Source organism: Podarcis filfolensis (assembly GCF_964270895.1).
Source record: "Podarcis filfolensis genome assembly, chromosome: 1".
Lineage (NCBI taxonomy): Eukaryota > Metazoa > Chordata > Lepidosauria > Squamata > Lacertidae > Podarcis > Podarcis filfolensis.
This window is the reverse complement of record NC_139604.1, coordinates 7460245-7479479: the sequence shown is the minus strand read 5'-3', so window position 1 is coordinate 7479479 and position 19235 is coordinate 7460245. Positions and strand designations below refer to the sequence as shown.

The 19235-nt window shown below is 42.6% G+C and overlaps 1 protein-coding gene across 9 annotated transcripts in view; it reads left to right on the top strand.

The window, feature by feature from the left end:
* ADAM23 (ADAM metallopeptidase domain 23) overlaps positions 1–19235 on the top strand; it is a gene marked incomplete at its 3' end in the record, with an annotated part of 78249 nt that overhangs the window by 46545 nt on the left and 12469 nt on the right. For 5 of the 9 annotated variants that reach the window (XM_083628269.1, XM_083628271.1, XM_083628270.1 and 2 more), the window contains exons 20-24: positions 1132–1195; positions 2445–2550; positions 3387–3506; positions 3909–4077; positions 9011–9122. In XM_083628269.1, coding sequence (XP_083484395.1) covers positions 1132–1195; positions 2445–2550; positions 3387–3506; positions 3909–4077; positions 9011–9122 — 571 coding nt within the window. Of the gene's footprint in view, positions 1–1131; positions 1196–2444; positions 2551–3386; positions 3507–3908; positions 4078–9010; positions 9123–10683; positions 10726–15151; positions 15243–19235 lie in introns of all 9 variants that reach the window. The other 4 variants (XM_083628272.1, XM_083628274.1, XM_083628276.1 and 1 more) reach the window with 2 other exon arrangements.

The following is a 19235-nucleotide window of genomic DNA, read 5'->3' as shown; positions in this document are numbered from 1 at the left end:
TAAATGTTAGACAATAGCAACGTGACCATTCTGAGGTTGTTGGATACTGGTATCTGTGCAGCATCTGTCAATGGGGAAACAATCCAGTTTTTCGCAAGTTAAGATTTTATAGTCCTGTGCATTAAACCACAGAGCCTAGGGCTTGCCGATCAGAAGGTTGGTGGTTCGAATCCCCATGACGGGGTGAGCTCCTGTTCTCGGTCCCTGCTCCTGCCAACCTAGCAGTTCAAAAGCACATCAAAGTTCAAGTAGATAAATAGGTACCGCTCCGGTGGGAAGGTAAATAGTGTTTCTGTGCGCTGCTCTGGTTCTCCAGAAGTGGCTTAGTCATGCTGGCCACATGACCCAGAAGCTGTCTGCAGACAAACGCCAGTTCCCTCAGCCAATAAAGCTAGATGAGCGTCACAACCCCAGAGTCGGTCACGACTGGACCTAATGGTCAGGGGTCCCTTTACCCTTTACCTTTACTCTGAAGAAGCAGCTCTCCCACTGGGAACCTTCAAATTGTAGGGTTTGGAAGGGGCTCAGGCCCACTGCAATGCAGGAATCTCCTACATGGAATAAAGGTAAAGGTAAAGGTACCCCTGCCCGTACGGGCCAGTCTTGACAGACTCTAGGGTTGTGCGCTCATCTCACTCTATAGGCCGGGAGCCAGCGCTGTCCGGAGACATTTCCGGGTCACGTGGCCAGCGTGACAAGCTGCATCTGGTGAGCCAGCGCAGCACACGGAACGCTGTTTACCTTCCCGCTAGTAAGCGGTCCCTATTTATCTGCTTGCACCCAAGGGTGCTTTCGAACTGCTAGGTTGGCAGGTGCTGGGACCGAGCGACGGGAGCGCACCCCGCCACGGGGATTCGAACCGCCGACCTTTCGATCGGCAAGTCCTAGGCGCTGAGGCTTTAACCCACAGCGCCACCCGCGTCCCCCTACATGGAATACGGAGCAGTAAAATTAATTTACGTTTCCTAAAGAGACTGACCCAGGAAACTGCTCCGAGCATTCCCATTGGTAACAAAGCAGTGTTGAAAAAGAAAAAAAAAAGTATGTCTGTTGCTGATAAAATAGGTCAGCTTTTTCTTGTCCCTGTCTGAAAGACAAAATTTATATTAATTGCGGCTTGTTTCTATTTAGGGTCGTTGCTACAATGGAGAATGCAAGACGAGAGATAATCAGTGCAAATACATCTGGGGAACGAGTAGGTTGATTTAAGTATGCTGTATTCAGATGCATTTCTTTCTTGTTTGTGCTGCCCGCTTTTCCCTTTGGTATAATTTTTCAGTTAAAGTTGTACTTTTCAGTAATAAAAGGTAATGTTCAGAAAAGTCATTTTTGTAGTTTTTAATACACATGCATACGCACGCACACACGTACACACACGTACACACACACACACACACACACACACACGTTGTTTAGTCATTTAGTCATGTCCGGCTCTTTGTGACCCCATGGACCAGAGCACGCCAGGCACTTATGTCTTCCACTGCCTCCCTGAGTTTGGTCAAACCCATGCTGGTAGCTTCGAGAACACTGTCTAACCATCTCATCCTCTGTCATCCCCTTCTCCTTGTGCCCTCAATCTTTCCCAACATCAGGGTCTTTTCCAGGGAGTCTTCTCTTCTTATGAGGTTGCCAAAGTATTGGAGCCTAAGCTTCAGGATCTGTCTTTCCTTTCCTCTATTTAAGCTTTCTTAGGGACAGGAAAGGCCTGTCTCCATCTGCATTCTAGAGCCATCATGGTACTTATGGCCACATTCTATATATATATGAGACAGGCCTTTCCTGTCCTAAGAAAACTTAAATAGAGGAAAGTCTGCTGCCTCCTCCTTTCTCTGGAGTCCTCTCAAAAGCCACTCTGTTTGGAGCCAAGAGACCCACCTGAATAACGTTGGGTGCAGTACCTGGGCTGTTGGCAGGAGAAGACAGTAGGAAAAACTTTCCCTTCATAAATTTCCTCAAATAATCTTAGGCTCTAAACCCAATTTCGTTTTATTCTCCTTTTCTGCAGCAGCCCTGTGTCCCATTCTACATTTTTCAAGAAGCTCTCTTGACCTTCCTCTGCCCGAGAAGCTTTTATTGGAGTAAGGAAGAGGGGAAATTTTATTTCTGTAACTTTCTTAGCTTAGGATCCAAGCCACGGTTGATATTTTTCTTTCTTCTTACTCATTTTTCACTACGTAATTTAATAAACTTTCAATGTACCTTCACTATGCATCACATGCTTTCCACTATGTAGTGGTAAAAAAATTACCACCAAGTTCCTGGTGCATGTATTTTTACAAACACATTACATTTGTAACATGCAAAGCATTTAGGACATTCACCTTTAAAAAGTTACGCTAGCACCCTCAGCAGTTCCTATTCTCTTGGCTACTTTTTAACGGGAGAGCATTTTGCTTGCCTGGGTATGTTAGGATAAATTACTTTCACTTTTTCTTCCATAGAGGCTTCAGGATCTCATAAACACTGTTACGAGAAGCTAAACACAGAAGGCACGAAAAAGGGAAACTGTGGAAAGGATGGAGAGAAATGGATTCCATGCAACAAGCAGTAAGTTTAACCTTTTAGAATGAATATAAACGTCGTGGTTAGAAATTCCGATTACTGTTTTGTTTTTCTGAAATAAGAAACCGGCCTGAGTTCCTTTGGGAGGAAGGGTGAGATATAAGTTCAATAAATATGCAATAAAAGTTTCGGTAGAGAATTTAAACACATTTAGGAAACAAGACACTGTCTGTTGTGCTCAGCAGGGTCCTGAATTTCATAGCCCATTTCTCCATCTGATGCAGAGCTCATATTGTCTTTTAGTTATTTCCATTGCTTAGAAACACTTTGACCTGCTGATTTGTAGTGCTTTGTGTCACTGCTCTCTCCTATGCTGTGATCTCCTTTTAAAATTCTTTTACATTATGTAATCTGAACAGATGCATATTCCATAAAGGGTGGAGAATAGGATCCGGCTGGTGAGTCGGGTCCTCAGCTAACCCACCATCTACAGGCCATTTTGTCAGGTAGCCAGGGTAACCCACCTGTCAGTGGTCCAACAACACCATAACATCAGGTGGCCCAGCTTCAAATGAAATATTTTTCATTTCTTTGCACCTTGGCTTAGGCTCAAGGGGTTACTGCAAAGGAAGGTTCCTTCAGCCTATATCAGTGGGGATTACAGTCACTGCCCATCAGCCGATTTCCCCCTTGCTTTTGGCAGGGATCTGTTGCACTCGAGTTCCTGACCAAGAATTCTAAAGTGTAGTCTGTCCCACTGACCATTGGCTGATCAGTCCTGATTGCAATCTCAGCTTCAGCAGGATTCAGCTGCACTTGGGAACAATTTCCATTTTACAAAATAGGTCGTTAATGTGGTATGTTTTTATTTTATTTTACAGTGATGTGTTCTGTGGGTTATTGCTTTGTGCAAATCTTGATGGCGTTCCACGAATTGGTCACCTTCAGGGAGAAATTATCCCAACTTCTTTTTTCCACCAAGGTGTAGTAGTGAATTGCAGGTGAGTCGCGTCATATACAAGGTGTATTAATGCATTTTTAGCACTTTCAGTTGAATAATTAAGGTATATTTTGAAAGTTAACTTCTCAAGAACTAAAACCAAAATTTTGTTTCATAAAACTTAAGTTTAGTTTACATTTCTGTAGTACATGCCCCAAACATTCTCTTTTGCGTATTGGTATCATTGCCTTCTAGACACCAATATTTAATATCAATGTTTCTAAAACTTACCTGCTTTTGTTCTTGCTGCCTCATTGAAATAATTCAAAGTTTTACTATTGACTTCAGTGTAGTCAATATAGTACTTGCTTCTGAGTATTTTGAGATCCGTGAGCTAGTTACATTTGCTTGCTTTATAAACTTTTCAGTCATGCTAAGAGCATAAAAAAACTTCCTCTTCCAGTTGTGCCCACGTACTTCTAGATGATGATACAGATTTAGGATATGTTGAAGATGGAGCTCCATGTGGTCCTCAGATGATGTGTATGGACAGAAGGTGTCTGTCTATCCAGTCTCTGAATATAAGCAGCTGCCCTATTGGTGCTAATGGAAAAGTTTGTTCTGGACATGGGGTAAGTCCCAACTAAGTTTTGCCCACTTTCCTAGTCCAGCTAAGATTAGTCCATATTCCTAGTTCAATAAAAAAACCATTTTGTAGTGTTTCTCACCATTAACCTATATGTGTCTTCACACTGGACACTGAGAAAGAGATATTGCTCTTTCCTCTCAGTACTTAGTTCTGTTTACCTTCATAAATGCTGGCTGATATTTCAGCAGGTGGGTTGTTTTTTCCAGTTGTGCCTAGAGCAGAACAACTTGCTGGAGATCTGGAAAATAAAGGCCACAATTTTAATTTCATTTAAGAAGTGAGGGCTGCTGGATTAGGCCTTTCTCATTCAGCTGTCTCTTGTCAGTAACTAACCAGCTGCCTACAGGAAACTTTCAATCTGCAAATGAGCACAATAGCACTCTCTCACTCACGTTCCCCAGCGTACAGTATTCAGAAGCAAATAGCCTTTGATACTGGAGGTAGAACATAGCCATGATGGCTAATAGACAATGATTGACGTATCGTCTATGAATTTGTCTAATCCTCTTTTAAAATGGATGGCTCTCAATCACTCTTCCTCATCCAGCCAGTCCCTTACAGGCATTTTGGACTGCTTCAACTGGATCTGTTCCAACACTCAATTTCTCCAGCTCTTCTCTCATTTCCAGATGAGAGCGGTGAATGCGCGTCCTTGGCCAAGAGCCTCCTTTATGCCTTGATGGGCCATGTTGGCCCTGGTTTTTAGACCTACTCAGGCTCCGAATGGAGCCACCATGACCGCTTCCTCTTTGCTTGGGTTTGCTGATCCAGCGTCCCATGTGGTATCTGGATCTGAAGTGGGTGAATGTAGAAGAATGGTGTTTGAACAGCAGTGCCTGAAGCTCAGGTTATTGACACCTTCATGGCATCCTGCATTCTTCCACAAAACAGATCATTCAAAGTACCTGGAAGGCTTTCATTGCCTTGTGTGCCTCAAAGATGCTTTTAGCTTCTTCTGTGTCCATTCGGCAGGTGCATTATAGCTTTCAGGACATCGTGCTACCATCCTTTCTTCCCAATCCAGTCCACCCTCTTGAGAAAGTTTGGCCTTGGATGTTTGATAGGCACTTGAGAAATGCTTGAATCAGGGGTGTAGCTAGCTGCTCCAGCACCCGCAGCAGCAGGGGCAGGGCAATCTGCCCACAGAGGCAGGGTGGCGATCCGCCCAGGGGGGCACCGTGGCAAGCTGCCCACTGAGTCTGCCTGGCAGACACAAGCCCCACGCTGCCGTTTCGGGCAGCGCAAGTCCCGAGGCACTGCGTCCCTCCCAGGAGAGACGCATGGCTCAGGCACGCTGCCCCTTATGGTGTACCATTTTGTCACCCCATTAGGGATGATACCCAGGGTGGGCTGCACCCTCCGCACCCCCCTTCCTACACCCCTGGCTTGAATTGTACAAAGGACTTCCAGCAGTCAGAGAGGGTGTTTGCATCTTTCTATCCATGAACTCCAAGAAATAAGTTTTCATTCTGGCCAGTTGACTATGGGCCAGCTTTGCATTGGTCTGTGACTCACTTGAACTGCTGGCGCAGTCTAATATCACAGCAGTCTCAGGCCACTCTGCTTTCACTGTGGACGCCTTCGCATCTAATGCTTCTGTTTTGGACATTGTAGAGATGCAACTTGATCTTCTCCAAGCGCCTTTGTTTCTTTTTTGTTGCTTCTCTAAACCCCAAACACATTGCAAGCTTGACATGTCTGCATCTGCTGGTGCTTCATTTAGGAGCTGTGTGTTGCAGCAGGTGGTTCCACAGAGCTGCACGTGCTTTTCTTCACCTATTCTTATCTTGGGACTGCTTGAGTATATTCCATCTGATGGACAGACACCATAGAAAATGGTCCATTGTATTCACCTGAAAGGTGTCTGTCCCCATGTTGTTCAGTCTTCGTTCTCTGGCCTTAACTCTGTTGCATTTCCTGCCTTTGGGCATGAGGTGGCAGCATAACCCATCTCATGGGCATATGTCCATGAAAACCACCTTTCAGGTGACTACAACAGACTGTTCTCTAACAGAGGAAATCCTATAGCCAGTAGAGTGTTCCAGAGGTTAAGCACATGGGAGATTGCAAAGATCCCCGGGGTTGGCAAACTTCTGATCCCCTTCTGACCCCCTCTAGGCAAATGGTGAATCTTTACTTAAGAGTAAAATGATAATAATAATAATAATAATTAATAAAAAAAAATTAAAAAAAATTAAAAAAATATTATTTATACCCCGCCCATCTGGCTGAGTTTCCCCAGCCACTCTGGGCGGCTCCCAATCAAGTGTTAAAAACAGTACAGCATTAAATGTTAAAAACTTCCCTGAACAGGGCTGCTTTCAGATGTCTTTTAAAGATATTTCCTTCACATCTGAAGTGGGTGGGCACCACTACCGAGAAGGCCCTCTGTCTGGTTCCCTGTAGCCTCACTTCTCGCAATGAGGGAACGGCCAGAAGGCCCTCGGCGCTGGATCTCAGTGTCCGGGCTGAACGATGGGGGTGGAGACGCTCCTTCAGGTATACAGGACCGAGGCCTTTTAGGGCTTTCAAGGTCAGCACCAACACTTTGTATTGTGCTCGGAAACGTACTGGGAGCCATTGCAGATCTCTCAGGACTGGTGTTATGTGGTCCCGGCGGTCACTCCCAGTCACCAGTCTAGCTGCCACATTCTGGATTAATTGCAGTTTCCGGGTCACCTTCAAAGGTAGCCCCACGTAGAGCGTGTTGCAGTAGTCCAAGCGGGAGATAACTAGGGCATGCACCATTCTGGCGAAACAGCCCACGTGCAGGTAGGGTCTTAGCCTGCATACCAGGTGGAGCTGGTAGACAGCCGCCCTGGACACAGAATTAACCTGCGCCTCCATGGACAGCTGTGAGTCCAAAATGACTCCCAGGCTGCGCACCTGGTCCTTCAGGGGCACAGTTACCCCATTCAGGGAATCCCCCACCCCCACCCACCCCCTGTCCTCCAAAAACAGTACTTCTGTCTTGTCAGGATTCAACCTCAATCTGTTAGCTGCCATCCATCCTCCAACGGAAGGAAGGGAAGTCCCACAGTAGTCTGGATGTCTCCTGCATCCCACCCAGGGAATGGAACACGGGTCCCTTTCTCTAAAGGCTCCTTCTGCTGGGTGTGCAGGAGGCATCCAGCCTCACCCATTTCCTTTGGGCATCTGAAACACATTTATGTAGAAGTCTGTACAGTCGTTTTCTGCTCATTTTGACGTGACAGGTTTGTGTCATATGTGCCTTTGTTTCTTTGCCTCCACTAATGCTTGCTCATGTGATGGTAACTAGGGAGGAGCTGGCTGGTTTGTCAGAGTTTGATCATGTGTCACTATTTGTTCTAGACAGTGGGGGTTGGGAGAGGGAGTTAGCCCACTGTAGCCTCCAGCAAAAGGAGCCTTCACAGCAAGTGACCAATGTTTCAGTTTCCGTTTATGCTGAAATGCAGCTGTCAGAGCTGCCCAAGGTCCAGCTCACAAAGGACCAACGCTGCTTCGTTGTTAAGTACAAAAGTCTTTATTGAAGTTCAGTTTCACTTCCAGAACCGCAGCGCGCAGCTCTACGTCTCAACTGTCAGACCGCTGATGCTCCGTCTGAGTCTCCTCCCCCCTGACACCAATTTAAGATTCTAGCCTTACTCTACCTCTTCCTCAGTTCCTTCCGCCTCTGGTTCCGCCTGGCCGTTGGGGTCTCGCCCTTTCTAGACTCTTCTGACGCTGAGTCCCCTGAGCCTTCCCCCTCCCTCCAGCGGGCTTTAGGAGCTGGTTCCCCATCCGGGTCTCCTGCTGTTCCCCGCGCCTGTACATTTGAACTTGGCGCGCGCGCCCAGCCTGTAACTTTTCTCCTGACCGTTTCACTGCTGCTGCTGTCACTGCTTCCCCCTCTGGGGGGGCTAGCTGCAACTGACCTCCCCTCCGTTGGAGGCGTGGTCAGCCCTGACTCACTCTCTCTCCCCGCTGGAGGAGACGCTGGCCCTGACACATGTGACTCTTCCCCCCCACTACGCTCTGGTGGGGAAACTGGTCCCAATCCCCCACTGCTGCTTTGGGGTTCCCCTCTGGCTCCTTGTTTCTGGTGCGTCCCCCCTGGGACCCCCCTTGCCCTGACCATAGGCGCCCCCTTCTGGGAATCTTCTGATTCGCTGGAGAAGCTCATGGAATCTCTCGGGCCACTGTCATACTCCCCTACGCTGCCCTCGGATTCTTCCCCTTCGCTCTCCATTTCCTCTCTCCCCAGTGCTCCTGCTCCTGAGTCCCTGACAGCAGCAATAGCATGTGAGTGCTTCAAAGCACACACTGAACCAGCCTCTGCACAAAACTCTTTTCACATTAGTGAACATGCTTAAAGGAATGTGTATGCAGATCCAAGTTCTCCTACGGTCAGTAGAGCAGCATGCAGATCTGAGAGCATCTTTTTAATCTAGTTAAAGTATAAATGGTAAAGGTAAAGGGACCCCTGACCATTAGGTCCAGTCGTGGCCTACTCTGCGGTTGCAGCACTCATCTTGCTTTACTGGCCAAGGGAGCTGGCGTACACCTTCTGGGTCATGTGGCCAGCATGACTAAGCCGCTTCTGGCGAACCAGAGCAGTGCATGGAAACGCCGTTTACCTTACCTATTTATCTACTTGCACTTTGACGTGCTTTCGAACTGCTAGGTTGGCAGGAGCAGGGACCGAGCAACGGAAGCTCACCCCGTCGTGGGGATTTGAACCGCCTACCTTCTGATCGGCAAGTCCTAGGCTCTGTGGTTTAACCCACAGCGCCACCCACGTCCCACAAAAATATAAATCTATAAATGGATATATAAATGGATAGTATAACTGGATTTTCCCCTAAATAGGACTACGTACTCTACCTAGGAACTTTAACAGATGAACCAAGCATATGATTATTTTTTATTATGTGGTAACATGATTTTTCTTTCAGGTATGCAGCAATGAAGCCACCTGCATTTGTAACTATACCTGGGCAGGGACAGATTGTAGCATGCATGACCCCAAAAGGAAAGAAGAAGCAGAGAAACCAAATGGACCAAAGGGTTTGTGTAATTTCAGTTTTTCTTCCCACCCCCAACTCTTATATAATTACATTTTTGAGCAGGAAAATTTGGAGTAAAGTGCCCATGTACAGTGCAGGGTGTGTGTGTGTGTGTGTGTGTTTCTAGGTAAATAGCATTTATGCTAGGTATGCTAGGTGAAAAACATTTATGCTTTTACCTGTAGCGTTCCAGAGGTGCTCACAGAAAATCATTACCTACCGTGAAAACATTTTAGCCGTTGCCTTTTCTGTTTAATGACATAGATAATATAGGTAATATATTCTATTTAAAACCCGTTGATAATCTTATATCCCAGTATGACAAGGGGTTTGTTTGTTGGTTATTTCTATTTTTGATACGTTATAACCATGAGAAGAACGCTTCAATCCTTTACTAAATGCAAATCTCTATTAGAGTTAAGTTCGGTATGGAGGACATCAAATGCCGTTTACCACACAATCCAGTGCATGTCTATTGAGAATTAAGTCCTGTACTGTGGGGACTTAGCAGGAGTAGCAAACAAAGTCCCAGTTCTGTTTCACGACAGCTTCCACTATCCCTTGCCATTGGTCATAGTGGCTGGGGCTAATGGGAGCTGGGAGGGCACCACGTTGGCCACCCCTCTGCTGCCTTAAATGTTTTGCCCAGTTATGCTATGGAGTCCCTTCTTTCATATGACTTCCTGAAAGTTTTTTGTAGACTGTATCGCTGAAGAAAAGTAACAAAAGCATCAAGAAATATTCCAAATGTTAATTATTCTTAATTTATTTTCATGCTGAAATAGATCTTTGTTTTATTGTTGCATGCTTAGCAGGCTTTAAAGTTTGGGGTTTTTTAAAAGCCCTTTGAATCTATTAACCATAGCATCCCGAAAACCCAGTACTAAAAAGTGAACCAGCCGTAGCTTGACTTTTTTTGGGAAATTGGTTTTAAATTTTCTCATTTTCAGTGCACCCTGTTACATTTCCCATATTTTAACCTCTAGAATTTGGCAGACCGTTTTTTATTTACAATATAGCCCAGAATAGAGAAGATACTGTTTTTCAATGTATGGATATTTTTACTGGGTTGTGTTTGTTCGTCGTTGTTAGTATTTTGAAAATCTGTATTAGTACTTGAAGTTGATTAAAGTATGGTAGATACACCACTGCATGCAGAATTTACAGTGCATGCACTTTATTATAACATTATCATTTTCTCTTAACCAAAGAAATAAATATTGGATCCTAGTGGTAATTCAGCATATTAAACTTTTAAAAGTTTTGTAAAATATTAAAGCAAAGTTTCCAGAGGAAGAAAGTTGGAAATAGTGCCTTGATACCTCATTCAATTTGGGGAGTTGGCACCCCGTGCTTACTGTAAATCTCTACACTGATCTTTTTCAAGGGCCTCCCAATAGTGAGCCACAACATAGGAAGAAGGATAAGTTAAAGCTATCTCTTTGTCCAGTCTTACCACCTTCCTAAATGGATGGTCCAACAATATAGAATGTGCAATCCCTAGGGATTCTGTTCTCTAGTGGGAGGGGCAGTTGCCATCTTCCAGTTTTATTCCTCCTTAGGATACCGTTGGCAGACTTTCAGTGAGCCATTCCTGCTATGAGGTGAGTCTTTCTTTCCTGATTCCTGTTTCTAAACCCTTTTAGAAATAATAATAATAATAAAAGAAATGGGTTGGGAAATGCTTTGGGAATGTGTAAGAAAGAAGGGCATTTGTAACTCGGAACACAAAATGAATCAAGATCCTAGATTCAGGTTAATCGAGACCTGATGGAGAGAGAGGAGGAGCCAGTCAGCTCGAATGGGACCAATATGAGGAAGTGTGCTGTGTTGCATTAGGAAGAGAATTAAAACCAGGGTCCAGAGAAGAGACATGTGCTGTGTACATGGCAAAGAATTGTGCATACAAGCCAGGACTTTGATTCTCAATTTCACCGTAGCAGTTCTCAATGCTGAAGAGCAGTTTGAAAGGCAGCTTTTATCTTTGCCAGTGGGGTGTGCTAATACATAATTGGGCAGCAAAACTCTGTTTGCATATCCATACTTGCTTGCATACTTTTCTTGTATCCCAGTGAAAAAATTCCCGGTGATGGTCCATTATCAAAGGATCAAAATGCCCTAGATCTGAAAAGATAATCTGCTTTTGAGTTATACTCTGTAGCATTCCAGCATATGCCACTAATTTATTATTTTACTTCTTCATAGCCAACCAGTCACTTATTTAAAAGCATTCGTGAAACAAAAATATTTTCTGAAAGAAGTAGGTCAGAAACCATGCTTAAGGTTAAGGTGACATGGATTCTGTTATGAGAACCTTAAACCTGTTTAGCTGTATTTGGGACTTATGAATAGGTGAACATATAATATTATCTTCTGAAATCAGAGTGCATTCGACATTCAGACAAAAATATCAAACTCTTTCATTGCATAAGATTTTTCTCTGCTCTCCCTGTCTTTAAAATTGTGAGCATTCAGCAAAACCTAAACAAGATCTTCAAAGAAGTACTGTATCTATTAAATGTTTAACCATGTAAATCAGGAAAAAACCAAATTTGTAGGGGTTTTTTTTTTTAGATTTGTCTTATAGATAGATTGTCTTATCAATTATAATACCATATATTTATGCATTTTTAATTATTACAGATGTTATATAAACCAGTAAGTTATGTTAAGATAATTGATTAACTTCTGTTCCTGGTGCATAATTGCATTTCTGTCAGAACTTATCATCCATCAGTTGCTTTTTCATTTTCCTGTATTTCAGGATCTAAAATCAGTGTCAGTTTCAGATATAGATAAATACACTTAACTCTGAAATATATAATCAGCCAGAAGGTCTCTAATGGATTATAATAAAAGTTAAACTATTTTCCTGAAAAAGCTAATTTTCAGTGGGCTATGGTCACAAATTTAACTGTGAAATCAGGATAATTTGCCAACATTTTGTAATCAGATATCCATATTTCCCAAATTCATCTAAGAATAGAGCTTCCATCTAAAACACAATTCACATTCAAAAAATCTTTACCCTTCTAGTTGTTTCTGTAGTTGTCTCTAACCAAAACTACAAAATTAGGCATTAGAATGGAGGTCCCATGGTTTTTGTTCTAAATTGTAGTTCAAACACATTTGAACTTTGTAGCCCAACCCATTTGAACTTTAACATATGAGAGACAATGTTTTATTCTTTCATGGAATGGCTTCCTATCTCTGTGAATGAAATAATCAGTATAAGTAATGAGTCGCAGAAATAAAAACCAAATCATGAATAATGATTGCATTTGTTTGTTTTTTAAAAGTCATGGTAGGTTTTTTTTAAAAAAACAAAATGTTATGTGTAAACACAATGCATAAATTGAAATATACCTTCTTTCATTTCTAAGCGTGATAAAGATAGAAGGAATTTATTCAAAAAAAGAAATAAACTACATTCAATATAATAGTTGGGATTCTTGAAGAAGAATAAATGTCAAGAAAAATTATAGGGTGGTGTCCAAATAACATCCTTAAGGACTTGTGTGTGGTCAGTGGAAGTTTTGACCTACACTACATAATAAATGGTTTTGGTTTTTGTTTTTTAAATAATTTTTATTAACTGGCCAATCACATCAAATTAAATCACATCACATAAATTCCAAATTACAAAGCCAAATTTTTAAATTTTGTTGGGGGAACCCATACTTCAAGATCCAAAGGGGGATTCAGATCATCTTCTTTTTACTGCGTTAATGTCCAAATCAGTCCCAATCAGTCCAAACAAAATTCATAATTCTATCCAGTCTTATCTTGGTGTTTCCACATCATATCTTGTTCATATAATTTCTATTTTTCCTTTATGATCTCTTCTGTTAGTCTCCTTAAGCCGATAAGCAAAATAATAATCCTGTGTGGATTTCCCGTTCCTCCACTAAGTCCAGATGGTTTCCATATATCTCCTTCGTAGATAACATCGCTCTTTCCATCATAAATTTGGCATTTGTCGCTCTTAAGTCCCACCGAGAAGTTGATCCACGATATGTAAACAACTCTATTTCTCTCTTTCTCCTCCCAGACCCAAGAGCTCCAACAATGCCTCCCAAAATGGCGACGGCATTTTTAACTGCGTCATTCCAAAACTCTTAGCTTTCCAGCTTCATCTTGAAACATTGCTTTGGTTCGAAAGTTTATCTCCACACAGCCTTAAATCCACAGCTTAAGTCCTTAGTTTCTGACTCATTAGGGGAGGGGATTCTTGTTAAATCACATAAGAAAAAGGAAGGCAGGTTTTTCCCCCCTCCCCCCTCAGTCATACCGTATCTTGACGTATCTTCTCATATTTTATTCTTGTCTTGTTATCAGAGATCTCTTCTGTCAGCAGTCTTTACTCCCCTTTTTCCTTGAAGCATGTGCAATTTATCTTGTCCAAATTGTTTCTTTTGAAGATGCTTGCAACTAGCGGCGCGAATCAGGGACGGCGTCCTGGAGTCCCGGAATCCCACAGGAGGGCTTTGTGCCTTGTGCCCCCACCCCCACAAATTCGGGGGTGGTATAGGGCACAGCAGGCAAGGGCCGTCCCCCCCACAATCCTGGGGGGGGGTTAAGGAGGCTAATTACCCCCATCATAGCCTCCAAATTACCTCGTGTGGGTCGGAGAGATGTTATTGTCAGCCATCTTCCGATGCGCCACCTAGTGGCCCCCCGTCATGTCACTAATCTTGGTGTGCTAAAGAAGTATGTTTTCTGGGTAGCTTGTAGGAAAGATAAGAAATTTGATTTCATTTGTGCTGGATTCTGGAGACAGTAGAGGAAGGTAGAAAGAAGAGCTGAGACCTCCCTTCTCTTTAAGAATGAGCTAAATAGGTAATTAAGCGTCTTCAGACATGTGCAACATCTATTAATTCCATTGTTTCCACTTGGAAATGTATTAAAAGTTAAAAATAAACTAGTGGTCTTTTTATTTGTCTCTAACATTTCCTTGCTGTTCCCTGCAATCATAAGTAGGCCTTATAATGAAAAATGACAACATAGAACCCTTTAGAGAAAGTGGTAGTCATGAAGTTTATATGATGCACAAGTTTGGTACATCTTCCAGTAACATTGCTACCTGGAAAACTGAATTCCCATAAAATTGGCCAAGATGCTTCGCCTTGCATAACGAAACATAAGGTGCAGTGAAGAATACACCTGGAATCAAGGGACAAATTCGGCCCATAGTGAGAGAGCGCAAGGAATTTTCAGCCGTGTTTCTAAAACACTCATAAATGTAAACAATGCATTTCTTGTGCTTTATTGGTCGGTATGCAGTATACCTGTGATGTTACAGAATAGTTTCGTTATTTGTGAAGGTTTAAAAATCGTGTCCCCTCTTAAAATGGACATGGGTACTGTATTGCATAGGCTGAGAAAATCTTTATAAACTCTAGGAGGCACAAGCCAAGGTGAGTATTGCCATAGAGCTTCAGTGGCCTTTGGCGATATGCATATCAGCCGTTCATTCTTTACAACAGGAGACCCATGCACACACCTCCCATTTACAGTCTATCCCCCTCTTCCCCAGAATCCTGGCCACTTGTTCTCAGAGCAGGTAACCCTACATGCCAGACCGTGTTAAGGAAAGGGATGGCTGCCTTGATATATATAGAACATGAATGGTTTTCTTTTTTTCTTTCAATGACCAGTGTGTTGCAGTATATGGAGCTGAACGCCAGCTTGGGTGGGGGGGGGGAGTAAGGAGAATACAGAACTCCAATGAGCCCTATGCCATTTCCATTCCCCCGCATGTGGCTGCACCCATGGGGGTACGGATCACACCTATTACTTACAAAACACTGCTCAGTTACAAAATAGAGGCAGCTTTTAAATAGGGGACGTGCATCACATTCAGGCAAATATAATCTCTGATAATTCCGTAATTCTAAACGGCTGTAAAAATCGAATGAAAGAAAGTATTTTTATCATTTTGGGGTGCCATTTAAAATTCTTCTTTTCAGACATCTTCTGTGTACATGATGACTTGCTTTTTAAAAAGTGTTCCCTTTTCCCTCTATACAGTGAGCATGGCCACTAACAGACTTATAGGTGCAGTGGCAGGGACCATTCTGGCTCTGGGGGTGATTTTTGGAGGCACAGGGTGGGGAATAGAGTAAGCATATTTCTTAGTCTAAGAGTTTCATGTTTGGTGCCTAGTGTGTGAGGTAACTGTACGCATCTGAGCCCTCTGTGTACTATCCCATTAGCTTTGTGTTCTGTGGTGACCGTATTTGTCATGTGATTTGGATGTCTGTGTCATGTGATATGCTCATGCAGTGTTTAACCCTCTCCTGTCTGGGACAATGTGGGGCATAAAACAATGTATGTGAATCTTATATAACGCAGTTCGATGTTTACATGTTTTCTACGCTCTAAATTATATAAAAAGATTTTTTAAAAAAAATTAGTCATTGCCAAATGCTTTCTAATAGACAGACTATTTGATAAAATTTGGTTTATTGCCATTGGAATTAAGGGTAACAGTACGTAAATAATCCAAGTTGAATAATAAGAAAGTAGAACAATAGCCAGCTTTTAATAACTGTTGACTCTTCTTTCGTTAGGGTTTTTAGTAGTCCTAGACCAATAGTGTTCCATGTTTCATGTTATGCTCTGATTCAGTAGGGAAGATCTGTACATGAAAACAGGCTTCTGCACATTAAGCCAACAGATAAACAGATATTACTGCTGGATGTGCAGCCTCATCTGTACCACAGTGCTCATCTGGCCTGGCTAGAGGTGTCGTTTGATGTTTATCCGAAGTCATCTGTTACACATGTCTAAAGATGGATTGGGGCTTTAAAACTATGGATATTTGCTATATTAGTTTGAGATAGATCAGTTTCTGTTATGAACACATTGATTGACATTTATGCCATCGATCCATGGGATTAGAAATAGATATGGGATAAAATCATTTGATATTCTTTGTGGAAATATATCACAGACCAGGTTTAACCTTTCACTGCAGTTATTTCTTTTTGCTTCTTTTCATTTTTAACAGTGAGCAACTCACCTGCATTTTGCTGACTGTTCCCTTGAACATGATCTCTTTTTTTAATAGGGTCAACAAGTTATTTTGCTACTATAATTTCTACAATAATTTTAAAAGGTATCTGCACACTCTGTGTATCAGCCTCAGGTTATATAATGGCAGGAAGTGACAAGGACACTGGTTTCATATATCCATGATTTTCTATCATTTGTCTTACATTAATGACAGTAGTTTGTATTATTATTATTATTATTATTATTATTATTATTATTATTATTATTATTCCAAAATTGAGTTAAGGAGGTTCATAGAAAGTAGGTTTCCCATCTGCTCCACGCTTCCCCCAAGAGGAAGGAGGCTGGTTTGAGGAGAAGAAGACAGGAAACTTAACATTGCATGAATTTCCTTAACTGTGAATCCTACACATTGTGTACTCATAAGCGAGCCCTGTTAATTTTAGCCGTACTCCCAGGTAGGCGCCTATAAGATTTGCAGCCACTGGTTTATCAAAGCCCAGTTTGGGGCATTTACCCCATCCTAGAACTCCCTCTGCCCTTAGTTCTGGAGGATATCCCCCCCAGCCTTGCTAACTAATGCAGCGAAGGGAGGCAACAGGAACTGTTACTCCTGTGTATTTAAATTAACTTACTTCAATACGCACATAGTTATTTCTGGTAATAACGATTATAACAATCTGAATTTTTCAAAGTCTTCTTTGATCTGGAAATTAAGCAAAAAGGCAGAGAAAGCAGGTAGAGAGAAACAAATTTTGCATGATAAAGGAACCCAGCTCACCTCATTTCCACTGGCAACTCCTAGGAAGGCTGTGGAATTGCCTTTGGAGTGATTATCCAGGCTTAATCCAGACAAGACTGAGGTGCTAGAGGTGGAGAAGCTGGCTGATCTAGGAGGAGTGACGTCACTGGGACTGCACGCCTCCAAAGGACCAGCTTTGGGGGTTGGCTGTGGAAGTGTAGGTGAGGTCTATGGCTAGGAATGCCTTTTAGCAGCATTACATTAGTTTGTGTGGGCAAAAGGTCCTTTGGATAACTCAATCCCAAACACATCAAAGGCTTTAAAGATTTAAGACAGCATTTTGAGTTGGGTCTGAAAATGCACAGGTGACCAGTGCAGCTGATACAGATGCTCCATTCATCTTACTCTCATCAGCAACCAAACAGCAGCATTCAGTACCAGTTGAAGTTCAGACTGCCCTCAAGGCAGTACCATGCACATCACATTTCAGCCTTAACTGGTGACTGCTGCAAGGTCCAGTCTCTCCAGAACAGTGTTGCTATGTGATCAGCATTGATTTCCTTATAGGCAAACTCCCATTCTTGGGTGGCAGAAGGTAATCTTCAGTTCTAGAGTCCACCACATGTTTTATGCCTGCAATTTTTGTCTGCTTAATAATTTCTGGAATGTGTGCATAGAGGTGCCCAGTGTATTTGTTTTATACAGTGTTTGCCTTCTTCTCTGTTTATAGCCACATTTGGCAAAGATTTGTTTTTTGGCAACAAACGAGGTCTACTTTTGTGTCAATAATCCTTGCATAGTTGCAGAATATCTGAAACACCAAACGCACAACAAAATGCAGATTATAAAAACATAACCTTTTCTCTACTGTCTTATTTTATTTATTTATAATGAAGGTTACAAATCCTTCCAAGACGAATTTACAACTAGCATTGAAATAAATTTTTTGAAACCACAATAAACAATATCAACATATAAAGTCAGCAGCATCCCTTCCCACAGGGCAGTTGGTGACAGGTCGCCTTTTGGGTGATGGAGTAGAAGAGTCCAGATGGAGTAGGCTTATTGGCCCATTTGCTTGGTTGGGTCCTTCCCACAGGGCAGTTGGTGGGGTGGGAGAGAGTCCATCTAGAGCAGGCTCTGAGGCCTCCAGGAATCCTTTCCACGGGGCAACTGATGGTGGACGAGCCTGTGGGAAGGTGAGGAAGATATTTCACCTGGAGCGTTCTTTAATTTTTTTTCCACCTGCCTTCCTGGAACTCACTCCAATGCAGCAAGGGTGAGTCTGGTGAAGTGACGGCGTTCTATGCAGAGATTGCCTTCGGGCATGGTCCTTTTAGCATCCAGCACTTGATAATGAGCAGGTAGAATGTCTCACACTATGTTTGCACAGATGGACAACTGGACAGTGTCGTTCTTACAGCATTGGTTATATTTTGTGGGGAAACTGATATCAAGCAGCTCACACACCCCGCCCCCCACTCCCTGTCCCTCAACAGGTAATAAAATCAGATGTTCCTGTGCTAACCCTCTGTACCCAGGAGGGGAAGGGATCTGGGATAAATTTCCTGCTCCTGGGCATTAAGACCAGTACTAAAGTGAACAGTTGCTTGCTCCACAAAATGATTTCGAGCAGGTGACAATATTTGGCCTCTCGGTGTTGCAAAGCCTACATTTTCTTTCAAATACTGGTGCTACTGTTTAAATGTGAATTTTTAGCAGCAGCATGCAAACAGCATACAGCAATATAAACAGAAAGTCTTAAACCCTATGTAGATATGCTTTTTCTGCCATGTTCCCTGGGTGGTGCTCTTTTGTTATTAGGACCAGGTGTATTGAAACTAATCTCACAGCATAATGTTCTTTACAAAATTCATGTACTCCGATAAACAGTGACATTCTCTCATCGATGCACCTGGAGAGTGAAGGGGTCAAAAAGAATGGGCTCTTGGACCCATTAGTTGCCCCTGCTTGCTCCACTTCTGTGGTTGCTTCTTCTCCGAAAGTAATTCAAACACCGTTAGAGATTGGATATACTGTAAGCTTTTTAAAACAGTTGACTGTCTTATCAAAGCAAAAAACAGCAAAAACACCCTATGACTTCTAATATTTGAATGTTGCAGCATGGTTAGGTATATGTAATAGTAATAAGTAATAAGTTTGGATACATTTGAACTGGAGTTGGGAGTTTCAGTAACAGCAGATATTCCGGTAAGGAATTAATTTGAAAATGCAAACAGGGTGGTATCTAACTAAAACATACTTGGAATTGGCCCATTAAAATCAGTGGAATAAGTCCATTGATTTCAGTGGGTTTATTCTGTGTATTCATGTTTGAGCAAGAGAGAGATTAAA